Here is a 14,409-nt window from a genome sequence, read left to right on the forward strand (position 1 = left end):
GCTCCATGTAATGCATGGCGCTTGGCTTGAAAATTACGACCAGCGAATGCTAAATGCAATTTTACCATTACCGTTGTGTGTGAGTTGGAGTTTGTCAGACCTGTGTCAATCATATAATGATTATTTACGTCTGGGATCGACCTTTAACGTCACCATCCGAAAGACGTGACTAGGGCTCGAACCTCTGCATCAATTTGGAACCTCCCCACATAACTTCGATTACAAGCGCACATCACAACGCCAATCACCGCCCCCTCTGCTCAAAAGTATATATTTTCCATTTGCGAAAGGGGGGGGTACTAGTCTGCCACCCTGGCGGAGCTCATGGGGGGTGGCAGGAAATTGTGAAATGGGGAAAGGGAGAAAAGAGAGAAAGGGAAAGAAAAGGAAAAAAAGTGAAGGGAAATAGAGAAAGAGAGTGGAAAGATTGATGGGGAAGAAAAGAGAGAAAGGAAGACAGGACGAGGACAGGACTAGGGAGAAAGAACAGATAATAGCGAAATGAACATATAAAGAATATTAGAGATAAGAGAATGCAACGGTAATTTATGGCGGGAAAAGGAAAGAATTAAAAGAGGCAAGTGCCCGGGGGCGGCAGAAAAATGTAGGCCTATTGCCGTACACATGCGTGACCAAATTATTTCTAAGTACCCCCTAAACGAGTTTTTCTCTGTGTGCATAATAATATTTATCCACCTACAAATTTTTCGCTGGCTTCATTTACACATTAATTTGGGCTACTAAACTAGTTGTCGCCATGATCTCTACAATAAACGATTTTTTACCATCGGGACGAACCCGAACACTTCAAAAACGAGGAGGAAAGGCCCCTGGAAAAAAACATATCGTAAAATGGTTTGGTTTGGCTCGTCTAAAAAATAGCTTTGGAAAAAATACCCTAAATAGTTTTGTCCCCACAACTGACCAGTAACTTGGTGCTTTGATAAGCCACCCGCGTCCAATACTGAAATAAAACACCCCTTTAATCGCGAGGTGGCAAAAGGAACTAAGAAATGAGTTGGAATGTGGGGTAAACTGAATTAAAAAGCTTGGAATTGGAATATGACGAGGAATAAAACAATAGGAGGAAGAACAAAAGGAATAATGTGAAAGCGTATTATGTGCCATGAAGTCTATTTCAGCTTGCTAAATGGAGGTCTCCCACATTTTGAAATGAATTATGTCGATATAATGTAATCTGATTATGTTTCAAATATTAAGAAAAAATGTCAGATTGTATGAATTAGACTATATTACAATTAGAATGACAATATTATGCATAAGTTATGTTATCCATTATGTTATTAGTTTATTGTTATGTTATGCTGAGAAAAAATACACTTCGCTTTAATTTTGTTACTGGATCGTGGAATTAATGTAATCAAATTAATAAATTTCACGCAATAACGGACGCAATTTGGATAAAATGTTCATGTATGGCGCTGTTAAAAGGATATCCTTGCATGCAAGATATTGCGAGTACAAACATTTTGACATTTCATGTAATAAGACGTGAAAATTATACATGCAGAGCACTGAGTGAGATCGTTTTATCATGAATAAAATGTGTATCTAACTAAAGAATCATCGCGAGAGCGAGTGCGAGCTATATATTTTTTAAATAATACTGACCAGAAAAGAAACCTGCAAAGGAATGCATTTTGTGACATATGCAGGATACATAATATCTCACGAAGCAAGCGCGAGATGAAAAATTGTGATCTTCAACAATCGATGCGAGCGCGAATTTATGAATAAAAAACTATTATGCTTTATTAAAAATACGGGATTTCATTTGGAAAACACGCATATTTCATTTTGAAAAATGGCATATTTCTTCTACGAGATTTTTTTTTTTTTTTTGGGGGGGGGGGTACTCCCTGCCCCCCGCTATACGTTGCCCCTTTCGTTGAAATGGAAACGGTTGGGGAAGATGTAATGTGATAAAAATTGATCATTTCGAATTTACGCCGAATCATGATGTCTTTTTAAGACACGAAACTTTGAGTGATCCGATGAGTTGACGCCGTATCAAAATACAAAATAAAATGACTTAAAAATCATTGGCGGCGGAAGCCAAAAAATTTAGAGGGGGTCCACCTGAAATGTTGGTGATGGACACAGGTAAAAAATTTGACAAGCAAAAAAAAAAAGGTCATCAACAAAAAATTTAGGGGGGTCCGTCCCCCCACCTCAAATTTAGTGGGGACAGGTCCCCCCGCCCCCCCCCGCTTCCGCCGCCTATGCTCAAAATAATTGAGATATATAACACAGGAAAATGGGACGCCCCCCCCCCCCCCGGAAGGAGCAGCGGCACACATACGGAATCCGTTTTTCTTGTAGTGAACAATCTCAAGTGCATCGCTGGGCTCAATCAAAGCGTTGCTAGTCTGATAAGAAAAAATGACCAACATAAAATGAAAAATATGAATAAAAATATTTCTACTCTCGAATAAAAATAAATAAATAAAATTCCCAGGTCCATGGATAATATGAGAGCAAAGACCATGCATGATTAGCCTTTTTGCATGAACATGGTGTACTTGAAGGTGGATGACGTTAATTGGTCCTATAAATTATTAGGCAAGTCGCACCACCATTTTTTTCTCATCTCTCGTTCCGCTTGGTCATGCGTCTAAAAAACGGGACAGTTTTGAAAAGTATATAAATAATTTGTTTCAAATTATTATACCTATATTTTGATGTTAATAGATGCTCTGACATCTTATCTTTGAAATGCAATTTAAAAAAATATTTTTTGTTAATGCTTGAATTTTCCTTTATAAGTAAGAAGACTTTTGGTCAACCAAGTAAGAAGATTTGCATTATTAATTGGGAAGAATTCGTAATCATTCAAAACTTTTATTATGTGAAACAAATTATGTTATGGTACCTATAAAAGACATGAATCCTTCACCAAGTTTAATTATGTGGTTAGCAGCCTAGGAATGGATTCATGTCTTTCAAGGGCAATGGTGTAGCTATTGAGTAGATTTTGAAGGAGCAAGATATGGCAGATCTGGTAAAATGTATTAAAAAGTTGTGAAGCGAGCAAGCAAAAAAATTCCACCTTTTTATTAAAACATCCAACTTTGTGATTTTGACATAATATTCAGAAATATTATATCATATTTCACTTTCTATGTTTTTTTTTTTTTTTTTTTTTTTTGGGGGGGGCACCCCGATCCCCCACCCATCAGTATGCCATTGTTCAAAGGCACCATAACCTTATTAGCACACAATGAAAGGATTTGAAAGAAAAATAGACAATTTCCCATACTTCGGTTTAAAAAAAAATGTTCTTGCCTAAAGGAATATTCAAAGCTGAAAGAGAGCATACTGAAAAGGAACAACAACAGAACTATTCAATAAATAACTAGATTTGGAAATGAATTTTGACCGCATAATTCGAAATTATGGCAAAGATAATGAAGTCTGCTGATTATAGCAAGAAGTCCGACCGTCATATTTATCATTTTATGCCATTTTGGCGCAAGCCTCCTTTTAAACCCCAGACAAAAACATTCCGTGTTCGCTCAAGCATGAACTAAACTAAATTATTTTAATGGCATTTGGAGGGTAAGACCTTAGAGCACCTATTGACACCAAAATATGGAGATGATTTGAAACAATAATTTTATGGACTTTTCAAATTTGTCCCGTTTTATAATGGATAATAACTATATTGTTGGTTCGGAAAATGAATGTGCATGCATGATGCCGCGAGAAAGATGAAAAAACGTTTGTTTTCTCACAGATGTCAAGTGCAATTGCTGGTCTCCTTTCTTATGTTTGTGGCTGTATTCATTGTTCTTACAAGCCCAAATAGAGAAGGGACGGTTGCCCGCCCCTTAGAGGAGTTTGACACTTCTTTCATTTTTTTTTCGACACATTGATCTAAATTCCACTGAAATTGCTATCATAATAGGCCATATGGTTATTATGATAGTATTGTACTGTTCATGTGTACCCATCATTATTGCCACTGCACTATAGATATTCTTCTTCCGGCGACCCCTAACAAATAATACAATATTATTGTTACAGTGATGGCGGACCTGATTCATTTTATAGTGGCCTGCTTTCGATTTTTGTGATTTTTATTGAAAGAAAATAAATTATCGGTACCATAATGACCTTCACTTTGTAGTGGAACCCCCCCCCCTCTTTTTTAAATTTCTCGCTCAAACCCCTCTTTGGGGAAAAAGCTAAGGATCCACCCCTTATTTCATTCCCTATAGTCCCAAGTTCGATAAGACACTGTACGAATGAGGTCTTATTGATTGAATTTTCACTCTGCCATGAAAAAAAACCCGCTAGTCCAGCCAGTAAGACATCGGAAATGCGTGTTGGGTTCTAGCAGGGGCCGCGGAAGCTGGGGGGGGGGGGGGGGTTCAGCCCCCACACCTTTTTTTTTTTACAAATTAAACCGTGCACAAAAACGTAAAAATGACCATAAGATTGTGATTTTTTGCATGGTCTGCCCCTCTTCCAATTTGGAAACCGTTCCGCGGACCTTGTCTTGTACCAGTACCACTGGGCCTCAGCCCACCATTCACTTCACAGGCTCGGCTTCCGTATCATACACCCATGTACGATATCATTCTAGTGACTAGTCTACAACTGCAGACCCACATCTGAGTGTGTGTATCACAGCTGATTCAAGGAGTCTGCATAGCAGACTAGGTCTACTGGGGCTGCAAATGTGGGGAGAAGATTTTCAAAGAAGAAGCAGACTCTGAAACGGCTGGTTTGCTTCGCAAACAAGCCACGCCGCAGCGCGCGAAGCGCGCTGACTTCCCACCTCACGAGCCATTCAGAGTCTGCATAGCTCCGCCGGTAAAGAGAGTCACCTCCAGCCCCACCCCGATCTCAACAATCTCTACCCTCCGATTCTATGACACCCCACTCTCCACTTGACTTTTTTGAAATAATCTTTCTGTGTCTTACTCCTTTTCTGTACCTATATATATCTATCGATATTTACAAACATTTATTTGGTTTAATTAACACACATAGCGTGAGACACATTGGCAAATATCATCGTTCGTTCTGTGACATTTTGTTTTATTTACCCACGGTATATCGTCAGAAACATGCAAGCACCATTGCTAGAGAATGGAAGAGCTCATCGGCAGAGGCTGATAAGATGGTTGTAAGAGTCAACGCCAACCCCTCAATTCGACATGCATGGTCAGCCACCAACGTCACCCTCCGTGTTATGTATATAGTCTTGATTTACAAGTCTTTCCATTGGCATATCGGTATCAAAGTGAATTATGTTATTGTGATAAGATTACATGAATGTTGAAAGGCGATCATTGATAGCTCTAATAAGTCGACGCATGAAGTGTATATTCACTTTATATATGTATATATATATATATATATATATATATATATATATATATGTGTGTGTATATATATATATATATATATATATATTACTACTAATGGAAGGCGGGTCTGAGACGTTACGTACGAAAGACTAGTATGTGAGATTAACCAAAGAAAAACCAACAGGAAAGGGGGTTGGCTCCCAACTCCCATGCATAAACCAAGGAAGATTTCCCTATTCACAATAAAACGATAGCAATAACTTTCGCATTGATGATAGACCTTTCCACCCTTTCCAAACGTTACAAGTTACAAACGTAAGTAAATCTTCTGAAGTTTCTCCAAGAGGTTTGTACAGCTATATATCTAGCATCATGGATACCTCATCACCAGATGATTATGATCCTTATGAAACTGATCTGGATGAAGCCTATGTCCGTTACTTTCAACAGGAGGTAAGTTGTAGTCATATCTTTTATGTATACAGTATGTGGTTGTTCATAATTATGGTTTGCGATGTATGTGGCCCAGGTTGGAGAAAAATTATTATGTATCAATATCAATAAACAAACAATGGTGAAGATACTTTTCAAAATGACAACGATTCTTGACATGCGTAATTTTGAATTTTAAAAGGAAATATAGAAAAGAAAAACACTATATTATGGTAACCCTTTTTTGGTTTCTGACGATATAATTTCCCCAGTCTTCTCTTTTTCTGTTTCTCACGTGGACGTGGGGGGGGGGGGGGGTAGATGGGGTGTATACTCATGTCCGACCGCTATTTGTATATACAACGCAACGATCTACAAGCGTCCCGAAAGGTATCATTTCAGGTTCTCATGATATCCAATTATTCCTTTGAAATATAGGAAATTTGGGTCAAATGTCTACATCCTAGCATAATTTGAACCTCATTTCCAGGAGGTACTGCCTGTCACCATCCACCATGCAGCACTACTATCATGACAATAGAAAAGTGTTAGGAGGGCTTATTCACCGCGTCGGCATCCCTATAGCACCCCGCTTCCCAGGGCCTCCGCAATATCACTTTCGGGATACATCTTTGAATCTTTGATCAACAAGTGGGTCTTCATGCATCCAAAACTTGCTGTTGTAAGGACCTTCTTCACAAGATTTTATTAGGCTGCACACAGCAGACAAAGTATGTGCACCGGTTTATTTCCAATTGGTCTGATATGCCAATTCGTCTACTAGTAACCTACTAAATGAAAGTAACTCATATATCCTTGGTCTGTCATCAATTCGTCCACTATCCACATGGTCTAATTGCAATTTCGCCTATAGTTTATACTCACCATTCCACCTGCAGTTGGTCCGTTAGCCATTTATTCCATAAACCATTGGTCTTATTGGATAAGTTTCAATAGAGCTAAATGAATGAAAAGAAAATGGGTATATAGACCAAAATGCATGATTATTAGACGAAATGGTCACGGACGAACTGGTGAATAGACGACGTGATTATTGGACCAAATGGTTGTTAGATGAAACGTTGATGGACGGAATGCCCTAATTAGACTACATAAATGTAGGTAAACCAGATGAGCGGACGAGTTGGCAATAGATGAATAGACATTTTGCCTGTGCCCACACCTACACGCTATTTATTGTAAAGGGGGGGGGGGGCGGGTAAACAAAATGTTCATAAGTCGAAGAACAATTTTGTGACTAGATAAAAAATCAATGAAATGTAATGTTCTTTCTATTTCAAATTATGCAACATGCTCATCTCGATTTAGAAAGCAAGCCCAGAAAAAAGGGTTTTTTATTAGAGAGGGTTCGGTGCATAAAGTATTCACTCCTGACAGAGCACATAGTAATCTTTAGTGTTTTTGGTTTTCGTTATAATTCGAGTAGAGGGGAGCGGGGGGGGGGGGTATACGTGTTTGGTGACACTTGCATGAAGTATGGTATTATTTTGAAAATGGAAAATACGTATCAATTACAGATGTTTTGTTCGGATTTTTAGGCAGGGTAAACTGAACCAATTAACTAGCTTGCTTAGAATCTAGAATTTTATCTTTGGCAGATGCACGAAAAACTGTTCAAAACAACAATGGTACGCTGTCGCGGCTATAACAGCCTTTTGTATTCGGTGTGAAGGCGCAACCTCCGACTCGATATGCTCACCCCCCCCCCCCCCACACACTGTGATATATTTCGTTGAGGGAAATTTGTCAAGTAACTGCTCGATGCTGTCGTCTCGCTCACCCTTTTTTTTTTGGGTGGGGGCGGTGCATGATAAAACTGAAATATATATATGCCATATTTGTCAACGTTTTTGCACCCCAATTTCTTTTTACTGAAAATACATTTTCATTATAAATTAGGTCTAATGTATGGGGAAATTGGATAACGATAATGAAAGAAAAACTTCAACAAAACAAGAAAGGGAAAACAAATGTGACATTTCATAATGCAGGTATTCGTGCCTAATTTATAGAATGCAAAATAGGCCTACATTGCATAATGGGCAATTTATATTTATGTTTGTCTTTATTGCAGCCACATGGCTTTATCAAACTTGAAAACATATAGGGCCTGCCAATGCCTATTTATATTCATATATTCAAATGAATTCAGGTATTCACCTGGAGAATAACAGCTACTCCTCGGCTTGCACTCCGAAAACCTAGCAAGCCTTTATCTTCCATATTAGAAAAACAATGGTAGCTTTGATTTGTAATTTTGAGAATTAGTTATATGCTTCAGTGCAGAGACTCATAACAAAGTCAGAAGGGGGTGAATATATAGATCTACCCGACTTTTTTTTGTTCAAAGTGACCTATGAGTTTGATTGAAATGGTGACCCGACCTGCGCTTCACCACGGCTTCACCATGCACGAGCTAAATAATCTGTAACCTTTTTCATGTGTCCTAACTCTGATCATGGAGGTAGAATCCATGCTCTGGCCAGGGACGTCCAAGTAAAGCTACCGTACCCCCCCCCCCCCCACCCCCACCAATCTCCTACGTTCCACTGCCTTGTAAACACAGCAGCGAGCCAGCTGTCTCGTACATGCTTCCCTGGTACATGTATAGTCGAAATTCCGTGTGCATTTGTCCGTGTGTGTGTGTTTCTGCATCATGCCTTGATTGCGAAATCCGGCTTCGATGCATTCCGGCATGCATACACTCTTCATTGAGCAGGCAGTGAACACGACGCTGTCCGACTGCCGAGATCCCCTGTTTTCGAGAAGTTCCTTCTATTTTCAACCAGTGATGTACAGAAAGTACATTCAAAAAAGGATATGAGCATGAGCATATTGGGCCGTGGCGTCTGTGTGCGACCCGAAAGGCAGAATATCGAGGGAGAGAGAGGGAACTGGAGTTGAAAGGGGGGGGGGGGTGAAGTGGAAGAAAGGAGGAGGAATGTACTATTGCATTTTATTTTCTGTCCATCGTTCCTCTTCCATTATGCGCATTGAGTTCAATTTTATTCCCTTATTACTTTTGATATAAACAGAGGCCTAGTAAAAAAGGGAAGAACAAAGCGACGGACAGAGGCGATCGAGGTATAGAGAGTGGGAGGGAATGAATATAGGGGGGGGGGCAATCGAATTATATTTTGTTGGGATGTGGGGGTGTCCATCACGAAATCCTGAATTGGGGTCTAGGAACTGACCATGAGGGTAAAATACGAGGTATGTTCATGTATTATGGCGCTAGCTTCCAGTGGCTCCTGCAGCTAGGGCATGCAGCTAGCTCTCTCAAGGCCTTGGCCTGGTGCTCGCGCTGGACATTTTTGGCAGGGTTGGGGAACTGAGATGTTTCATAACGGGGTCTTGCGAACGGGTCGGGTGGCTTTTCGAATTTGAACGGAAATTAGTCAGTTGGAGTATTTCTAGATAAATGAAAATGAGGTATGAAAAGGAAGGTGTCATCAACGCGGCACGTCCCCTTGCCATCAATATGCGGCCCTCTGGGCCTGGGGGAGATGGGAGACAGATGAAATAAGAATGTCATCACTGATTATACCCGAAATGCATTTGTTTTTATTCCCGCGGCTTTTCTTTTACCTCTAAAAGTCACAGTGCAATGCAAATTACAAACATTGACGGTTTGAGTCGATGGTCTATCCCCTTGTGGATAATTTTGCACTTAATTGGTCTAATTAATTGTCACTTTGTCTATTTATCCCTCATATTCCACGTCTACCTCCATGTTCCACTCAATCTCTTTTGGATTTACGCTGTCCAATGAAAAATATTGAAAATATTGTGGGAAATATTGTCAGGTGTAGTAGTAGGCCAAAACTGTGCCCCTGACTAAACCGATTGTTGATAATGACAGACTGTACTGTGATAAGACGAAATGTGTAGGCCTATATTTGGCTGGTGATTGGATAAGGTCAGGTTGACCATGACGGAGACTACAGCGGGTCAATATCGATCGCATTTTACTGAAAGGCACATGCAGTTGCATAAACTACCAAGGAGATATCACCTCACTTCTTCTTGCTATACGGTTATTTTGTCTTCGTAACTGTCTTGGGGTCATTGATTTCGATTGGGTGCTAAACACTGATTCCATGGATCACCAAATTCCCTTCATTATATATCTCGATAATATTTCCCTTCCTTTTGACATCAATGTCTCCTGTCCAACTCTTTCAGGAGGCCTACCAAGTGGACACGAAAGAATCATGCGCAAAATACGGAGAAAAACATTTTTTTTTTTTTTCTATTTACCGAAGGAACGGCAAAAATTGCACACTGACCAGTTCTGTAAATTTGATATGAGAGAAAACATGAAACCCCTACACAATTTAGAAAAATTCTCAATATTTAATATTAGAGACAAAGTATAGTAGAGGAAATAATTTTGGGGAGACGAAAAGGGAATATATTATTTTCCCCTAATACAGGGCCTGAAGAAACCCATGAACCAGGATTAATTCAACATTTTGCGTTTCTCTATTAATTGTCATGAAAATGGTATTGAAATGAAGTGTACGGGAGAGTGGGATAAGGACCCTTTTTTATTTCCAAATATATCTTTTTAATGTGAGGTAATGTATAGAAACGTGATTAGATGTCTATTACAAGATCTAGAGTAGACCCACATTATATCCATTAGAAATGTTAGAACTAATTTGCATTAATGAGTCATAACTACTTTTGTCGGGTGGCTTTACTTGCCCCCACAAACAATAGGTCCTAATCCAGTTGACTACCATTCTTGAATATACCTCCTTTCTTCCCTTTCTAATTATGCCCCTATTATTCTTGTCCTCTAAGGGAGTGTTAATGTTGCAAGAATATATTCGTGATTAATTGCAAATTTCAGAAGCGCATTTACGAGTGATGGATCAATTACAACTAAAACAAATCAATTATACTTCTTGATGTAAAAAGCAGGCCATCAATCAATCAATTACATATTTGCAATGAAATGCACGAATTTTGATCAATTTTGGACATAAAATTGACTTGCGACCAATTGCGAGTTTCTTGCAACGCTCCATTAGATTTTGTTTCCCTGGTTTTTTTTTAAATAAAGGATGGTTCACCAGTCGACCCAGTTGGTCCTAGCTCTCCAAAAAGACCCAGGGTTACAGAGGAAGTACAGTGCATTGACCCCACTGACCAACCATCGACGTCAGGTCTGCAATCTTCCAGAGGGCAGCGAGGAAGTCGCAGAAAGCGGAGAGGGCGTGGTCGTGGACAATCCTGGATAGACGGTTTCCAATCAGACACCTCATCTTCGCTTCCCGAAGGAGAAACTACAAACACAGGAAGAGCCAAGGGAAGAGGGAAAGGGAGAGGCGAATCCAGGGGGAGAGGAGGTCGAGGTACCAGAAGTAGAGGCGGAGCAAGAGGAGGAGCTAAAGGGAGAGGAGGAGCTAAAGGGAGAGGAGGAGCCAGAGGGAGAGGCGTGACCAGAAGTCGAAGCAGGGGAAGAGGCAGAGGTGGTGCTAGGGGCAGCGCAGGAGTTGCCTCCCGAGCAGAAGTAGAGGGAGACGTGGAAAGAATTCAAGCGCTTCGTGAAGCGAGAAAGCGAAAACTCAAAGTAAGTTAAATGGAAAGATGAAGAAGGGAAGATTCTCCCTTGACATGAAAAAAAAATTGGCCAGGGGTGGGGGGGGGGGGGTTGTGAGCACTGAAAAAGTGCCCTACTCTATGCAAGAAAATGCTCCCTCACGAACGTAATATTTGCCCCTTTCACAAAAGAGGACAGGTTTTAAGCGGTTTGCTCGAGCCACTTTGTGCACTTTCTCGAGTCTTTGTACCTAATAAAAGTGCCTCTCAAGAACATGTTTCCCTGTAATGAAGGGCCCGTTTTATTTTTTTTGAAGAGTACCCCTTTGAAACGAAACATTTTTAACATGTTTTATAATACCACTCATGAAGGAAAAATGTAAGAATATTCCTCTGTGCCTTCCTACATGTTCCCCTTGAATATAAGGACCCGTTTTATTTGATAAAACGAGTGCCCCTTTGAAAAAAAACCAACATTCTCATTTCTATGCATTTATACTTATGAATGAGCAAAATGAAAGAATAATCCTACGTGCTCAATATTACACTGAATAGTCAATTATCATGATAGATTGTATTAAAACTTAACATCGCATCTTGGCCATTTCCTTTTTTAATATTTCTTTAATTTTTTATCCTTGACGGTTGTGGAGCAGGGGGTGTTGGTCCCCAAGTCCTCCACCATTCGGATGCATAGGGGTCTTGATTTAATTTTGATCTTGTGCCAATGTTGCTAATCATTTTAGTGAACTTCACGAGGTTCTGGAGACCTTGGCTTCAATTAGGTTAGTCTATTTGATGAAATATTTCATGTTTTTCTTGCATAAAAAATGCAAAGGAGGACAAAAATTTCAAAAAGTCTGAGAAATCTTCAAATGCGTTTGTTTTTGTCAAATTTTACTTAGGAGAATTAAAACCAAGTTGTTGAAAATGAAAACCTGTCAAAAATCATGCCTGTAAAGCATGAAAATCAGAACCAAAAAGTACTCTATTTTTTGTACCAAATATTGCAATAATTGATGCAGTATTTCTGATTCCTTGGGTTTCATCCTTTTCCTTTACCTGCTTTCTAGGAGGACATATCGAGGATGTCTAGAGAGGAAATCGAATCATTGCTCTATAAAACAATACAACGAAGACCAGGCATGTTGTTTGATCTCATGATGCAACCCCCCGATGACAACATCCCAAATGGAGAGAATGTGCCTTGGTGCACTTGTGGCAGATGTATAGACATGCCCACCGATGCTGAAAGGTTGTGTTGTGGGAGAAACCCCCAGGACTGCACCAGCCAGCATGCCGTAAGTATGCACCTTCTATCCTTGTGGGTCTTAAAAATAAAGGCACCTCACAAAATGCCATGCATACATATGACCGTGAAGATTATTCTCGGAATAATTAGATAACACATTTCTATGTTATGTGTTAAACGCTTGGATAATCAGGAGGTATAAGATGTTATGGTATATGCATGGTTGCAATGGATGAATCCAGATGCCAATGATGTCATAATTATAAATCCATTTTCATAGAAATTGTATTCAGAATTGACAATAAAAAGAGTTTTTTTTTAAGAATATGTTTAATAAGTGTTTTTCAAAGACGATTATGACATCATTGACTGGATTCATTGATTGCAGTCCTACCACATACCACATAAATATGGTACCAAATTATTTGGGAAGATTCTCTTTCAGGCCACATCTACTGATCATAATTATATTCATGATGTATTTTTTTCCTTTCATTTAAAATATCATTTCATTTAAAATATCACCATTCATTACAAGATGCATATACGCATAATTTCTAATGGGGGGGGGGGGGGGTTCAAGCTGAATAAAATGTTGACAAGCAAAAGGTCTCCACCACCGACTTTACTTTGTTTAGTACCCTACAAAAAAATTGACAAGCTAAAAAGAAAAAAGTCTTCAACCTTTTCCAAGGGGGAGTTTTGAATTATTATATGGATAGAAAACTTTTTCGGGGGGGGGGGGGGGGGGGGTGGGTACAAATAAAATTTGAGGGGGGGGGGGGGGTGAGCACCTGTAGCCACCCCCTAGATACGCTACTGTTCATCATGTATAAATATGCATGAATATTGTTTTGTATCACTTGCGACAGTTGCTAGATCATTTTGCACACACTCATATATATGCAAACAAGCAGATCTTTAGTTCATATTTTTCTGTTTTATATTGTGTTTGCATAGGTCTTTGAACTGATTATTGATGAGGCAGCATTATTGATCCAAAGGGCAATGTGGATTGACTTGTATAATCTAGAAGATGATCCTCAGGAACCAGGAGAAGAAAACCGGGCCATGAGACATGCTGCCTACCGGAGTTTTGTATTTTGGCAACATGGACGATTAGGGCAAGGAAACAGACGGGTCATCCCCAGCTGTTGTGTGACCAAGATACGGTCTCTTTACCCTAGTTTAAATGGATTGTATACTGGTTATCTTCCTGGAAGATTTGTGTAGCATAATTAAAGTCATGATTTTTGCCTTCTAATGCAGACCATTATTTTTGTTGTCACAGCCCTTTCTTTCCATTCAATTACTATTAGCTGGTTTTGACTTTCTTCATGTTCCTTTCATTGTCATATTGGTTTATTTTGGCGGTGTCTGCTCTCATTACATATTCTAGGGGATGTAAGGAAATAAGCCCCCAATTACATTCTGAAAACACAACACAGGTGATGTGACATGTTATTTACTTCTGAGTAGGTTATATCAACATTATAGTTTATACAGGAGAGTGTAGAGCAAAGAAAATGCATATGACATGCACAAACTTTTGATGTGATGGTTACCCTTTGCTGCCGTGTCACAGAAATGCATCCTGTTATGGTTATATAAGAAAGGTGGACTGGTAATGTTATGAACAAATAAATCCCGAGATTGGAGGTTAGCTTGTGTGAAAACAGAAAATTCAAAGAAATCTGTGTAAACTGAATATAAATCGAACAATTAATAAGAAAGTTTATTGACCATTCAAATTTTTTATCACTAATGCATAGGCGGATCCAGGGGGGGGGGGGGGGGGGAGTCCCTTCACTATTT

At 39.4% G+C, this 14,409-nt stretch overlaps 1 protein-coding gene across 1 annotated transcript; it reads left to right on the forward strand.

The window, feature by feature from the left end:
* Positions 1–5,711: 5,711 nt before the first annotated feature.
* LOC135157998 (uncharacterized) lies at positions 5,712–13,827 on the forward strand. Its single transcript, XM_064115206.1, has 4 exons — positions 5,712–5,792; positions 10,864–11,373; positions 12,416–12,643; positions 13,555–13,827. The coding sequence occupies exons 1-4, from the start codon at positions 5,712–5,714 to the stop codon at positions 13,825–13,827; spliced, it is 1,092 nt and encodes a 363-aa protein (XP_063971276.1).
* Positions 13,828–14,409: the final 582 nt, after the last annotated feature.

Source organism: Lytechinus pictus, unplaced genomic scaffold (assembly GCF_037042905.1).
Source record: "Lytechinus pictus isolate F3 Inbred unplaced genomic scaffold, Lp3.0 scaffold_23, whole genome shotgun sequence".
NCBI lineage: Eukaryota > Metazoa > Echinodermata > Echinoidea > Temnopleuroida > Toxopneustidae > Lytechinus > Lytechinus pictus.